At 41.4% G+C, this 15,235-nt stretch overlaps 2 protein-coding genes and 1 long non-coding RNA gene across 4 annotated transcripts; 1 reads left to right on the forward strand and 2 right to left on the reverse strand.

Moving 5' to 3' along the window:
* Positions 1 to 1,200: 1,200 nt before the first annotated feature.
* On the reverse strand, positions 1,201 to 2,951 carry LOC121881807. The gene is made up of 2 exons (XR_006091913.1): positions 2,863 to 2,951; positions 1,201 to 1,453 (listed from the first exon to the last, which is right to left on the reverse strand). It is a non-coding gene; the product is annotated as an uncharacterized LOC121881807 (long non-coding RNA).
* A 107-nt stretch (positions 2,952 to 3,058) lies between these two features.
* Positions 3,059 to 11,133, forward strand: ttbk2b (tau tubulin kinase 2b). 2 transcript variants are annotated; one of them, XM_042389536.1, is made up of 15 exons: positions 3,059 to 3,295; positions 4,554 to 4,676; positions 4,841 to 4,988; positions 5,442 to 5,515; positions 5,622 to 5,762; positions 5,899 to 6,003; positions 6,523 to 6,588; positions 6,715 to 6,807; positions 6,889 to 7,014; positions 7,106 to 7,263; positions 7,520 to 7,709; positions 8,094 to 8,308; positions 8,415 to 8,883; positions 9,135 to 9,811; positions 10,012 to 11,133. In XM_042389536.1, exons 2-15 carry the CDS (start codon positions 4,608 to 4,610, stop codon positions 10,355 to 10,357), a joined length of 2,877 nt encoding a protein of 958 aa, XP_042245470.1. In that variant the 5' UTR covers positions 3,059 to 3,295; positions 4,554 to 4,607; the 3' UTR covers positions 10,358 to 11,133. The 2 variants fall into 2 exon arrangements, with proteins under 2 accessions (XP_042245470.1, XP_042245468.1); XM_042389534.1 differs by having other exon boundaries at positions 3,059 to 3,288.
* Positions 11,134 to 12,919: 1,786 nt separating this feature from the next.
* churc1 (churchill domain containing 1) lies at positions 12,920 to 15,189 on the reverse strand. The gene is made up of 4 exons (XM_042389539.1): positions 14,977 to 15,189; positions 14,626 to 14,761; positions 13,382 to 13,452; positions 12,920 to 13,304 (listed from the first exon to the last, which is right to left on the reverse strand). The coding sequence occupies exons 1-4, from the start codon at positions 15,013 to 15,015 to the stop codon at positions 13,212 to 13,214; spliced, it is 339 nt and encodes a 112-aa protein (XP_042245473.1). The 5' UTR covers positions 15,016 to 15,189; the 3' UTR covers positions 12,920 to 13,211.
* Positions 15,190 to 15,235: the final 46 nt, after the last annotated feature.

A 15,235-nucleotide genomic window follows, 5' to 3' on the forward strand; every position in this document is an offset into this window, starting at 1 on the left:
TAGTCAAAATCTACATTCTTCGTTCTGTGCAAAACGTGATCAATAGTATATATAAAGCTAATATGAGGCTTCAGCAGTCTGAGTTAGTCAAATAATCTGGGTATCTCCCAAATTACAGTCCTTTTAGTATGAAAATACCTCCATATGTTATACCTCCACTGCAGCTCAGCAAGAAAATAGTCAGAGGTCATAATTTCATACTTAAAAGACATAACTTTGTAAGATATCCACCTGATTTGACTAATTCAAACTGCTGAAGCCTCATATAAGCTTCAGATAAACTTTTGAACACATTTTTGCACATAACGAGGACTGTGCACCATTCTTACATTGGAAGTGCATTAGAAACAATCTCCTAATGGCCAGTATGAGCAGAAGGAATGTACACTCACCAAGCACTTTATTAGGAACACCTGTGCAATCTAATGCCAACCAATACAACAGCGCTGCCATAAATTCTTCTTTTACAAAGTTAATATATTTTCAGTTTTTGTTGACATGGTCAGAAAGGTGATAATTCAACTTAATGTTTGTTATTGAGGTCTAGTGGGTGGTGGTTGTGGTGTACTGGAGTGCACTATATTGGCAAGTGTTTCTTCCTATTTTGCCCCCCTCATGTAGCCTATATGTTAAAGGACGAGTTCACAATTTTTCAAGTCTGTCTTAAAACAATAGTCAGGTTCTCAACTTTCAGGTACTTCATACTGACCATTAGAAGATCCCTTCATAATGCACTTACAATGTAAGTGATGGGGACCAAAATCCACAAGCCTCCTTCTGTACAAAGATGTATTTAAAAGTTTATTTAAAGCTAATATGAAGCTTCAGCCGTCCAATTAGTCAAATCAAGTAGATACAGTGTCAGTAGCACTTTCTGACCCAAACAGCTGATCTGTGGCATAATAAAACACTTAAACTTATATTGATTGTATTTTAGGTGGGCGTTTTTTTAGGTGGCTAAAATATGTTTTGCTGCTGGTCCAGTCCACAGCAGTACAGTGCTCAGCTTCCATGTCAGCACTCTTGTCTGCTTCTCTAAACTGGGAGTGTGCCAACCCAATTCTACTGCAGGTAATACACTATTAACTACCTTGTACAACCTCACTTAAAAAAACCCGAACTATCCCTTTAAGACTGTGTGTTGCGTGAGACGGAGCAGGTGAACCCAAGTGCAGACACTCAGTGGTGAGGAGACAGATATATGATAGAAATAAGGTAGTTATTGTAAAGGCTGGAGAAAGGGAATGTAGGCCTGGGGAAGCTTGGGCTGGTAACTGGTAACTGGGGCTGGGGCCTGAGCAACTAGTTGGGAAACTGGGGCTGGGACTTGAGCTGGAAGCTGGGAACAAGGAGCTGAGGATTGGGGTGGAAGCTGGGAAGAGCGGGGATCCAGGGCAGGGAAGCAGGGCTGACAAGACGAGACGAGGAGCTGGAGACAGAGCAGAAGGAACTGCTGGAGACAGGAAACAGGGTTAGGCCAAGGAAAACAGGCAACAACAAGAAAACTGGATAAATGCAGGTGAGGTGGCTTGAAGTGCAGTAACACTGACTGAAGCAGAGGCTACGATCTGGCAGCGTGGTAGTGGCACACACACACATACACACACACTCACACTCACACTCACACACACACACACACACACAGGGAGAGAGAGGGACAGAGCCACTGGGAGAGTGGCAACAGGTTAGGAAGACAAAGGACTGTGACAGGAAATACAAATAGAAGGACAAGAACAATAAAATAAAAATAAAAATAAATAAATACATTGAAATAAAATAAAGGCAAATTGAATTCTATGTTTACAAAATTTAAATTATAAGAATTGATCATTAATATTGTACATATACCCTTTTTGAGATTTTGGAGAGTTCAAAAAATATGTGAAATCACAAAGGAATAGAGAAAATATTGGTAATTTTTTTTTAAAACGACATTTGTGAATAAAAAAAACCATCACATTAACAATAAAATCAAATGTAAGGTCTTTACATACAAAATATATTATAACATCTTAGCAGAAAGAATATCTAGTTAGGGGCACCACATCTCTCTACTGCACCTCTGTTACTCTGATGTAGTGATTTGGGGGCCCGATGCAGGCAAACTCTGTCTTGCTTTATTTTCATCCTTTCTCAAACTTAATGTTGGTATTAGCATTGGTAGAAGAAGTACTCAAAACGTTTTTATGAAGTAAAACTATTAATGCTGCACAGTAAAAATACTGTATAAGTCCTGCATTCACATTTTTACTTGATTTATTGATTTATTTGTTTATTGAATGGGACAATGTGCAGGTTGAAACATATAAGATGCACTGCACCGGAGTTAGCTTGAAGCTAATTTGCATCTGTAGTCCCCGACAAAAAACATACAACAGCACAACAACAAACAGTAAAAAACAAATAAAAAAAATAAAAATAAAAAACCCAAAAAACCAAACAAACAAACAAACAAATAAACAAACAAACAAAAAAAGTGAAGTGTGACAAAGAGGTATTAATCAGCACAATGTACTTAAATTTACTTAGCTTGTGTTCAAGGCTTTTAATTCTTATATAATGCTGGATAGTTTAATCAATAGTGATGCATCATATTTTATTTGTTTTATTTTGTATCTGAATCTGCAATGTAATCAGTAACATTTATCTGTCAAGTTAATGTGGTGGTACAATGTTTTCCTCTGATGTAGTATAAGTACAAAGAAGTATAAAGGTGCATTTTATGGGCCTTTTGTAAGTTAGTTCAGGGTACAATGAGTAACATAATAGTAACATAATTCAATATTTTTCTTATCTAAACATCATAATAAATCTACAGCTGTTTGGGGCCCTTTTAGTTTGGGGCCCCAGACAGTTACCTACCTTGCCTAATGGTAAAGTCTGCCTCTGCTACTCCAATGTTACAGCTTTCATCTTTTGGACAATCATCATGGTCATGATTGATCTAACTGATTGGTGACCCAGCAGCAGTGAGGGTGATGCAGTGTTCCTGCTCTTATTGATGCGGGAGTTTGCGGATCAATCAGGAGAGGCCAGCCTCGTGACGTCACCGCCGCCGCTGTGAGACCGAGCACGGGGGCAGCAGAAGCAGCAGCAGCGGTAGCAGCATCCGTTAGCAGGCTAGCTGGCTAAACGTAACCCCCGTCAGCTATGGTTCATCACCATCATCTTATTTCTGACATAAACGCCCGCTCGGAATGACCTGGCTAGCTGAGAACAGACTGGGAGCATGGAGGCTGTTCGGGTTTTCACACACTAACCGGGATCGCAGTGGTGCAGCGAAGCGCGGTAAGAGGTCAGAGAGGTTTTCCAGCTCACCGTTATCATTTTGCGTTAGTAAACATGGCTAGTTAGCTTGTTCACAGGACCACCGGAGCCGCCGCAGTGAACACCGTCACATAGACGATAATCTCCATAACGGCTAATCCTCGCGGACGACCGGTGTATGGCCGTTTATGACCCGTTTGGTCGCCGCGGTAACGTTAGACATTGTTGTGAGAGCAGACGATGCTAGCTGCAAGCATCAGTTAGCTTCTCATATGAGACCGACGAGCTAACCAGTATAACTCAGCTATTCTCAACATTTTATCTCTGACACAATAATCTGCAGTGGCGGAAAGTAACAAAGTACATTTACTCAAGTACAATTTTGAGATAATTTTAATTGTACTTGAGTATTTTTATTTGATGCTAACGTTACTTTATACTTCCACTCCGCTACATTTCAGAGGTAAATATTGTACTTTCTACTCCACTACATTTATTTGGCACAATGGATAATATAACAAGCTTTTAAAATACAACACATTGTTAAAGATGAAACTAGTGGTTTCCAACCTTTTTGGCTTTAGACGTCTTACAAGAAGCAGTGTGTAGTCGGGTCACATTTCAGATGTCTATGAGTTGTTAACAGCTCCACCAAATAGTAATTTTTCCCTCTAAACTTCTCACGTGGTTTCATTTCAGTAAATGTTCAAATGATCCAATATTTCACCAAAAAATCAAAGATTTTTCACTCTCTCATTTATCACTTCTTTCCTCTTCCATTAATCAGCTCACAACCCCTCAGATTTATATGGTGACCCTTTGCAGGGGCCCCACCCCTAGGTTGGGAACCACTGGACTAGCTCCACCTCCAGCAGCTACAACAGTAACATGCTGCTCACACACTGATGTTTCAGTATTAATAATCTAATGTTGTCATATTTAATAATATATCAGTCAGGGACCAAATTTTAATAGTTCAAGTCCCTTTTGCTAATAATACTCAAAAGGTTGGACGCACTTTCCCAAGTGTGCCCAAACTTTTGACTGGTACTGTATGTACTTACGTACTCATGTACTTAAGTGGGATTTTTCATGCAGGACTTTTACTTGTAATGGAGTATTTTTACATTGCTGTATTGGTACTTTTACTTCTTCCAACACTGAAAATCAGTAACAATCAATGGTTCCTCTTTTCATTTTCTGCATACTCAGTAAGAAGCATGCAGTATACAGCGGTTGTCAAAGAGAAAATTTAACTGAATCTGAAAACCTGTTCCCTGTTTCAGTGAGGAGCTTGCGTCACTGATGCCAGGTGCAGGCCGTAGCTGAGAGCACTCAGGATGAGTGGGGCTGGAGAGCACACAGACATCCTGTCAGTGGCAGACGTGGTCAGAGACAGATGGAAAGTGGTAAGATGTCACTGAGAGGAAGAGAAATCACAAAATCATGTCATTTCACTAAAAAAACCACCAGTAACCACAATAAAGAGAGCACACATGTTTCCCCCCCACCAACACTTTGGGTTGATCCCTTTTTGCACCTGCTCTCCATCTCCATTTGTGCTTTTGTACAGGCGAGGAAGATAGGTGGTGGTGGGTTTGGGGAGATCTACGAGGTTTTGGATCAGTTGAGCCAGGCCACCGTCGCCTTGAAGGTGGAGTCTGCTCAGCAACCCAAACAGGTGCTGAAGATGGAGGTAGCTGTCTTGAAGAAGCTGCAGGGTAAGTGATATTGGAGGGAACACGATTAGTCGATTGTCAGAAAAATAATCAGCAGCTATTTGTTAATATATTTACTGTTAATTAGAGTGCTATTTAAAAAAATCACCTTGGGCTCTGGAAAATTGTGATAGACATTCTCCACAATTTACTGATATTTTAAGACAAAGTCAAAATGTGTAACTGAAACACAATGTTGAGCCTGTGAAACATACAGTGAAAAAAAAATGTTTGAGGTACTGCATACAGTAGTAAACAGGATGTGACATTTGGACACACTATATGTATTTATATGTACACAGAAATCTGTGACACTCAACCTGAGAAACATAAGCATATGAGTAATACAGATTAGTATCAACTGTGAGGCCAGCCTGATGTCTGGCTGTCAGTTTACAGAAGTGACGATTCACAAACATCAACATAAAATGTTATACTTATTTATTTCCTTGACAGGCAAAGACCACGTGTGTCGCTTTGTGGGCTGTGGTAGAAACGATCGCTTCAACTATGTGGTGATGGAACTGCAGGTAGGTTTTTTGATCTGCAAATGTTAGTCAAGTGTTTCATTTGCTTCAGATGTTATATCTCTCTGCTTCATGAATGTGATGTGCAATGTTGATTTCCTGTCTAAAGGGGAGGAATCTGGCAGATTTGCGCAGAACCATGACCCGCGGAACCTTTTCCGTCTCCACAACTTTGAGACTTGGCAAGCAGATCTTAGAGGCTATCGAAAGCATCCATTCTGTGGGCTTCCTGCACCGTGACATTAAACCTGTAAGATGACCTGTTATAGTTTGTGAATTTCTTGTTATTGTTTTGTACATCAAATGAGTCAATGTCAAATTTCTGTAGCATATTATATGACCAATACTTGAACTTGTTTGTGCTTCTTTGTTTTGTAAAATTGCAGTCTAACTTTGCAATGGGGAGACTAGCCAGTACCTGCAGATGCTGCTACATGCTTGACTTTGGTTTAGCCCGTCAGTTTACCAACTCCAGCCAGGAAGTCCGTCCAGTAAGTACCGTGTTTACTCCGTAGGCTGTTTTTAAAGCGTAGTGTTTCAACTTCTAGAGACTTTACTGTGATACAAATAAGTGTTGTTACGAAATGGATCTAAAAGAAAAGACATTCAGCTACTGTATGTGATATTAATGCTGTCTGATCAGAGAATGTGGATCCAGAGGTAGTCCAACAGCACTAGGGAGTCATCCAGGTGATAGGACACCTAGAAATACTAATAAAGTTAAAGGCGCACAAATTAACACATTTCACACCAAATTAAAACTTCACTCACGTGACTCTAACAACTGTCACATGACTGCTGTGTGATCTCAACAACCCTCATGTGACATGAATGTGTGAACATCATAAAAAGGGTCGAATCCCACCAGTCAAACATAAAACAGTCAATCCAGTTGCCTTTAACATATTATTTAGATACCTCAGAATGTTATTCTGGACCTGTAAACTTTGTTTCAAGGACAAAGACTGTGTTATCTGTGTTTCAGTAACCCAATCTCGGTTCTCTTTCAGCCTCGTCCTGTGGCTGGCTTTAGAGGTACTGTGCGGTATGCTTCAATCAATGCTCATAAAAATAAGGTGAGCAGGCACCAAGGACATGTTCCCTTATACATACTCTCAGTTTCTCATTGACAATAAAATTGTATTCTATTCTATCCTATTTAACCCTTTAAATTACTTACACTCATGTTTCTGAATCTGCAGGAAATGGGTCGTCATGATGACCTGTGGTCCCTCTTTTACATGCTGGTTGAATTCATGGTTGGTCAGCTTCCCTGGAGGAAAATCAAAGACAAGGTATGTGCTTCCACAACTTCCTCATTGTAAATTTTTAATTATCTGCTCCAACAAACCAAATATCCTCCTTTCTTCCCTCAGGAACAAGTAGGAAATCTAAAAGAGACGTACGACCACAGACTTATGCTTAAGCACCTTCCCTCCGAGTTTAGCATTTTCCTGGATCACATCCTGACCTTGGACTACTTCACTAAGCCAGACTATCAGGTTGGCCGTCTCTTGTTTGGCATATTTTGCACACACTGTTTATTCCTCTCCGGCTGTCAAACGCTGATGCATGTGGTTTTCTCGGTGACAGCTCCTGATGTCAGTGTTTGAGAACGCTATGAAAAGCCACAACGTGCTGGAGAATGACCCTTACGACTGGGAGAAGTGTGATTCAGAGGATATGCTGACCATCACTGCCGCAGCAACCACTGCTCAGCAGCTCACTCGTCTCACACCAGCATATCTGGGGTATTTCCATTTAAAAGAGTTCAATCAGTGTTGACATACAACCATGTAGTTTTTTAAAAATTGCTTTGAGCTTGTCATGGCAGTTTCACTTTTGCGATTCAAACTTCCTTCTCACTCCGTTGGACATGTGTTCAGCGTATAGCAAGCTGCCTTTTTTTAGACTAGAAATCTGCACTGTCAGAGATCCCTGAGAAATCACTACTCTAAATTGCGCTTTGGAAACGAGCTGCAGGGTGACCTTCCCTCTCCTCCACAGCATGGCCAATGCTTCAGTGCTGCCAGGCGAGCTGCAGAGGGAGAACACTGAGGATGTCCTGCAAGGGGAGCGCCTCAGTGACGCTGACAACTGCCCCCCGATCCCCACACCAACCACGCCCGGTGGAGATGTATGGGAAGAGATTGACCGCAACTGCAACCATAAACATGCCCAGCCGATGATCAGGAAGGTCAGGACAACGTAGTTTACTGTTAATGCTCAGTACAGTGTTCTTACCTACCGCTGTAATGTTATTCCTCTCATGCTGTGTAGTGAGATTTATTGTTTAGCTGCAATGCAGTGGATTTTTATGCAGAAAACACCCCCAAAGTCAGCAATACATCACAGTGGAGTTTAACATAAATCTACATTCAGGACTACATTCATTTTGAAGATACTTGCTTATTACATCTTCTCCTTCCAGCCTTGAATATAATCTCCCCCGGAGCTTTTCTCCTTGAGTCTCACCTTCTCATTCTTCCTGTTATTTTAGTCTAGAAAAGATGGTGGGACTGTCTACCTCCCCGTTCAAAGACATTTTCAGTTTTTCAGCCTTGTCATTCATTGTATTCAGGTGGTGAGTGAGGATGAGCACAGTCAGAACCAGGGGAACCAGAGTCCCAACACTGGCTCCATACAGAGCTCTCCTAGACGGGTGCGATCGGAGACCATGTTCTTGGAACGGGCTGCACCGCTGCTCCGGAGGATAAGACACAGTCAGAGCTTGGCATTTGAAAAGAGGCTCGCGCCCGAACCCAAACCCACCATCGAACGCTTCCTGGAGGCCTAGTTAGTACTTTCTATACATCCGGATGCACTTGTGACAATCTGCAAAAATAATATTTCTGTGAAACTGACACAAACTCCCTCTAACACTAACAATATCTTGTTTCAGCCTGGGCAAACAGCGTCCTCTCCTTTCACAGGTCGGGGAGAAATCCATTCCTGAGAGGGGATACGGGCAGCAGACGCCCCCTTGCAACGAGGAGCACTCTGGCACAGCAACCCCCGACCCGGAGGAGGGCGCGGCGAGCAGTGGTTTCGTCGCTGTGAATCTCAGTCCTGTACCGCAGGAGGGAGACTCTCAGGAGTGGGTGATGCTTGAGCTGGAGCAAGGCAGCGGTTCTGGAGCCACCAAGCCACCAGCAGAAGCACTTCATGAGGACAAACCGGGGACACGCACGCCTGCTGAGACTGAGAACCACTCCTCTGAGCCGCAGGATGGCCAGTCTCCGGCAGTGCCGAGCAGCCCTGTCATGTCGCAGATGTCCATGCCTGGCGCGTGGTTACTGGGCCACAGGAGGCTGCCAGGGATGCTGGGGCAAATGCCCTCCGTCATGATGGGAAGACCCCAGATGGACCAGGTAGGGGTGACCAAGCATTTTGTTGTGCTTGACCTGTGAGCAGCTTTTTGAAAGGAAACTTATTGTAAAATTAGATTAATTTTGTAATGATCTGAATGGATTTCACACATTTTTTAAAATAAAAATAAGATGGAATTTCATTTTTTATTTATATAATAATTTTATTTTATTTTTTTATATTTCAAATATTTATTCTTGCTTCGTTTTGTTGCAAATTTTTCACATTCCATTAATCAATGAGTTCTTCTCAGTCTTCCAGTTGTGCGCCACAGTCTCCTGTTCAGGAGAAGAGCGCTGCAATACCACTAGAGGCCCCATCTGGTAAATCTGACGAACCTCCTGCTGAACTCTTAAAGGATGGAGGGAAGTTGGAGTTAGCTCCAGTGCCAAGTCCAGCCAAAGGCCCCACCGCCCATCTGATCAACGACAGAGACCCAGAGAGTGATTCCGGTCTGCCTGATCGTTCCTCAGAGCCCAATCAGCAGCCCCAAGCCGACACGGCCGGAGGCGCTATGGAGAGCACCGTCACCGTGTCCTCCTCTCCGCCCCCAGCTCAGCTCAGGAGAAGAGATTCTCCCTCGTCCCCGAGATTCAGCCGAATCCCGGTACGAGAACCCGGCGCTCCGCTTGACTCCCCCAGCAGGGACCTCAACGTGGAGAGACGTCATCGCTGGAGCAGTCCGGTCCCTGGCTCCCCCACCCACTCCCCCTCTCCTTCGCTGTCCTGCGACAACCTGCCTTGCGCTTTGCCGAGAGACAGGCTCTCCTCGGAGCGAGAAGACCCTCTTTCTCTGTCGTCCTCATCAGGTAGTAAAAGTAAGATCCCGCGACCAGTGAGCGCCACCTTTGTACCTGAGCAACTGACCAGCAGGTTTCTGCCTCGACCACCTCCCGGGAAACCACCCATCCGCCCATGTGTTGACAACAGGTAAGAGCTTTGTTCAGCGGAGGTGTTAGAAAACACTGACCTGTTTTTATTAGATGGTAGATATTTAGACTCCTGCTGTTTAAATAAAAAAGCCAGTCATGAATAGATGGAAAGGCTATTGAAATGCTGATCATAAATACTTAATTATATCATTATATAACAGCCATTATAATCATACTGTCGTGTTTTGTTTTCTCCAGACGGCGGCGGTTAAGAGTACGTGCCAGCAGCACAAGCGACGCAGACTTTCTGGCCAGTCTGACCCAGCTGATGCAGGACCGCAGCGGGATGCTCTTCAGCCCTCCCCCTCGCAGCACCTCCTCCTCCCTGCAGCGCTCGCTAAGCTCCTCCCCCTCCCGCCAAGAGCTCCGCGAGGGCGGGGCGCTCCAGGGACGCAGCCGCTCTCCATCCAGCTTCTCCGGGTCCCCTCCTCCTCGGCACGCTCACCCGCAAGACAGGTCCGGTATGCAGGGTCAGTGGGGCCACAGCTCCAGGGGAAGGGGCCCGATCCACGAGGGTAAAGGCTCAGGCAAAGTGAGCCGATGACTGTATTTGACACAAATGACTGATCCGGGTGGTGCAACTGTAGCGAGAGGCTGTCTCACATCCAGTCCCTGATAGCATGTGTAAATACGGTATTTACTCAAGGGAATGTACTGTATGTAATGTAAAATGTATGATAAATTGTATTTATTTATTTATTCATTTGTTGGATGTGTATCTCAAAATACTTGACAATGTGGCTTGATGCCTGCAGTTGAAACAAAAAGGTTTGGGAAACCTTGAGATTGCCAACTCTTACCTCGCATTTCATTCCTCTCTTAACACTCCATGTAGGCCTAATATGAGACCAAAAAGACAGTGTTTAATACTGGAGGGATGTAAAAATGATGCTAACTGTAGATATGTACCATTAGGAAAATGGTATACACTAATAGAAACCATGTACTCGCTCTAAGACACTAATAGCAAATAACACTACAGCAGTATACAAACATCAGCATTCATAAAGGAACCAGGGCATGCAGTCCCATGTTGACCTCATTTCTGTCAAACTGCTAGATGAATTATAGTATGTAACAATGAATTGCTCATTTTGGCATATCACAGTGTAGTAATGTGCTTTTTCTTTGCTAGAAAATATTTGTCATGCAAAAGGAATCCGCGTATTAGAATGTACATGTAAGTGCACTCATACTTAAGTATTGTACAAGTGCATGAGTATCATTGCAAATTTTTTTTATTCATTTGTACAATCGGCGAAAACATCTGTATTTTTATTGAACTGCTTCTGATCGAAATACATCATGTAGACCAGCAAAGACGTGCATTTTTATTTCTCACATCAAGAAAAACAGCAGGAGGTGAAAGCTGATAACTTGATAGAAAAAAGAATGTTTTTCATTATGTCTGATTGTTATTGCATCTTTTTTTTTTTTTTACACTTTAAAAAATATATTATAAAAGAGAATAAATGGCAGATCTCAAAAATATTACCGCCTGGCTACACATACTGTAGTTTTCATTGTGTGGCTTAAAGGGTCAGTTCACCCAAATTACAAAGAAATGTATACAAAATGTATAAAAAGCAGCAGCAACATCTTTCCGGTAACAGCGCCTCAGTTACTCTGAATAATTCACACACGTTACTGTGAACAGTTTAAATGGCACACTAGTTTTACAGAAGAAACAGGCAATAGATCAAAGTGACAGTTAAACATTGACAAAACTTTTGATCAAATGACAAACTACGATCAAGAGTTTATAACACAGAAGTCACATCAACTCATACTGTGACATGTCCCCAGAGTACAATCACATGTCAAATTTTGTCGAAGCTGCTGCTTTCTGAGACAGACGTCCCTGTAAGCACAAAAGAGACTGCTGACGACGAACTGGTGAGTGAACTGCAGATGACAGCCACAATGAAATGAAGCCTCTTCTTGCATATGCACTGCAGTTTTTATTGTGGTCACTGCAACTTTAAATGTGACAGAAGATGTGTAACCACCAGTTTGACAGTGGTAATTGACAGGATGTTAGAGAATGTGTTTATGTGGACAAAGACGTACATGATCTAGATGTTCTTCTCAACAGAGAAGTTCTTTGAATAAAGTTTAAATTAATCAGTCTTTGGACTTTCTTACTATACAGACTCCATTCTGACAATTTAGCTAAAAACCCTCAACAGGTTTATTGATGTTCATGAATAAGAGGAATGAGATATATTAAATATATTAGATATAAAGAGTCTAGTACGGCAGATGGAGGTGGGATGTGAATCTTGCCTGTTACAACAAAAATAAAACTACACCAAATGGCCAGATGGTGAGACTGTACGAATAAGCTACTTAATATTTTCACAAATACATTTTGAGCTTTGAGGAATGAAGACTGAATTCTGTCTTCCACAATATTTGGAATACACAGCAGCAGCATCTGAACTCAGGAAGATAAACATTATCAGAACACACTGAATAGTTTGTTGGCTATCAGTATTTTTCTTGGGCATGGAACCTATTGACAATATAAATAACCTCATAAATTGAATAAACATGTGATTATACTGTATTTATTTATTTCACATTGTAGTGACTAGACCTAAACTTTAAGTCACTACTGGCTGCTAATGGTATGATTGTTCCGACATGCACTCAATATTGCGCAGACTATTCAATTTATTGATAAATGCTTTCTTTATTGCCTTGAGACAGTGTCAAACTTTCTTTCTATTAACTTCCTTTATATAAAATAAAATGAGAAAACAAAACAACCAAAATAGCTGCTATCCTGAGCACAGTCAAAAAACTTTTTGCCTCTCACCATCATGCACACCTGTAATGATTGGCATGACCTTTAAATAAATCAGTGCTCAGCTGGCCTTGACCATGTTCCCCCTGCTGTTTGGGAGGAGTACCACATCAAATCAAATACCTGGCTCCAACACACATATTTCCTGAAACATGAACATTTGAATTTTTAACAGTAATGTCAGGATGTCTACAGCTGCATAGTAAGATTCCTTTTTTTGTCATTGTGACTTCGTAACATCAGATATGTGTCAAGGGAGAGTAAAATATCTAGGGCAATCAAATTCTTCGTAAAAAGTATTATACAAAGATGTTTATTTACAGAACAGTCAAATGACATACAGAATGTTTATATTTTGTCATGAAGGGGATTTTTTTTTAATAAAAAGTTATATTTCCTGCTCAACTGCTGTCAGCATACATCAGTGCATCATCAGCCAAATATTTAAAATACTATGTACTTAATTGAAGATGTGCATAAAATTCTGAATGGACAATAAAAATGATAGAGACCAGAAGCAAGCAGCCAGCGGCACGTCCATTAGCTTGAGGATAGTCGATCTAAAAAAGGGTTTGGTGTATTTTGAGGTCTAGAAGAGAGGAGCAGACTGTCTGGGATCATCTGGCAACACGCTGATGGAGTCCTCTGCCTTCCCGCACAGCATGCACAGCATAGTGTACTCCTGGACAATACAAAACAGATTTAATATATAGCCTACTTCTAAGACTATGCCAACAACTACACATGATTCTAACTTACCTGATACTCGTCATCAACGGAGAAAGTATACTCGTGTCTGGCGATGACATGGTCACAGTTTTTACAAACATCTGGAAGGACAAATGGACAGAGTGGATCAGTTTTAAACACACTGTAGAGAGTTTATTGAATGGTGGGTGGATTAACACCAACAGTTAATAAATATTGGTGGCATATGAAAGAGTCTGAACACTGGCAGGAAACTTAAGTCCAACTAAAAAGCCAAAAGCATGTGATTACTGATTATTTCATTTTTAAAAACCCATTGGCATTAATATGCTTCTATAACAGGGAAGCATATTATTAGAGCTGAACAAGACAATCAACAGAAAACTCATTGGTAAGAGCTTTATATTATTGATTACCTGTTTACTTCATTTTTCAAGCACATGTCCAAAATTCTTTGGTGGCAGATTCTCAAATGTGAAGATTTGCAGCTTTTCTTTGTCTTATGTCATAGTAAAGCTGCAACGATTATTCGATTAATTGATTAGTGGATTGAAAGAAAATTAACAGGTATCTATTTTATTTTTTATCAAGCAAAAGCATTTCACGGTTCCAGCTTCTAAAATTTGAGGATTTGCTGCTATTCCTTCCTTTGCTGTCTTTCCTTTCCAAAACAAGGAACAATTTGACAACATCACCTTGTGCTTTAGAAAACTGCTACTTTTCTGATGTTTCACAGACCAAATTAATTAAGAAAATGGTGAGCATGTTGGCACCTTGCATGGCACCTTGAATGTTGGTATCTAGTCTAAAGCACTTTGAGTGCTCGGGAGACTAGAAAGGCGCTATATAAATGCAGTCCATTTACCATTTGATGGCTGAAGCTTCATATTAACTTCTGATGAACTTAAATACATTTTTGCACAGAAGGAGGACTGTGGATTTCGGCCCCCATCACTTACATTGTAAGTGCATTATGAAGGGATCTTCTAATGGCCAGGATGAACAGGAGAAATTATTATGGCAAGAAAAACCTATTTCAATATTCATTTGGGCACCTGATTGTTGTTTTAAAAGACTTGAAAAATTGTAAACCTGTCCTTTAACTGGGAAATTGACCAAGAATACACAAGTAAGTTACACAAAAAGTATGTGGAGAATGTATCCACATTCTTTAAACTGTATATTATCTGGTTAATTTTGTCTGCTAAAAAGAAATGTGGTTGGTAAATGTGCCAAGGCTGTAGTCCATTGGTCTCCTTTTCTAACTGTAACGTAGCACAGGAACAGTGACTTACGGTCATATGTGACAATCTCCTCTCCATCATCATCCTCCGTGGCTTTGTTACTGATCAGCACGAAGTCCCTCTGGTGGCAGCTGGCACAGGCCAGGTAGTTCATCAGATAGGAGCCATTCTCCAGACAAGTATTCCCCTGCGCAGCAAAACACAAGGAAACATCTTTTTATTTCTCCGTCGTACATGAAATCTTGTGCCATATCATCACGGTTTGAGAATGTGAGCCCTGGGTAACTCTGGATAAATGAACGTTAACTAGCTAACTAACAGTTACAACATCATTACGCTGGTTGGTTGCCCTGTATATTTACTAGCGTTTAAAAACAATGCCTCCAAATAGCCTTAACTTACTCGGTCAGGGTACTCTTTTTGCACACAGCCGTTGCACATCTTAACGTACAAACAGTTTAAAAAGTCTGTTGGCGATGACACACTGTAAACAGCTAACAAACTGCTATTTTTCTTTTAGCAAAAACTCCTCTTCCGTACGGAACGACGCTTCCTCGCAGTTCATTAAATCTGTATAACATCCTCACTACTGGACATCATAGCAAACCCCACAAGCACTTTAGCTTCTGTTTTGTAGATCTGTGATAACTGCCCGCCGTTA

The sequence above is a fragment of the Thunnus maccoyii genome, chromosome 17 (assembly GCF_910596095.1).
Source record: "Thunnus maccoyii chromosome 17, fThuMac1.1, whole genome shotgun sequence".
Taxonomy (NCBI): Eukaryota; Metazoa; Chordata; class Actinopteri; order Scombriformes; family Scombridae; genus Thunnus; species Thunnus maccoyii.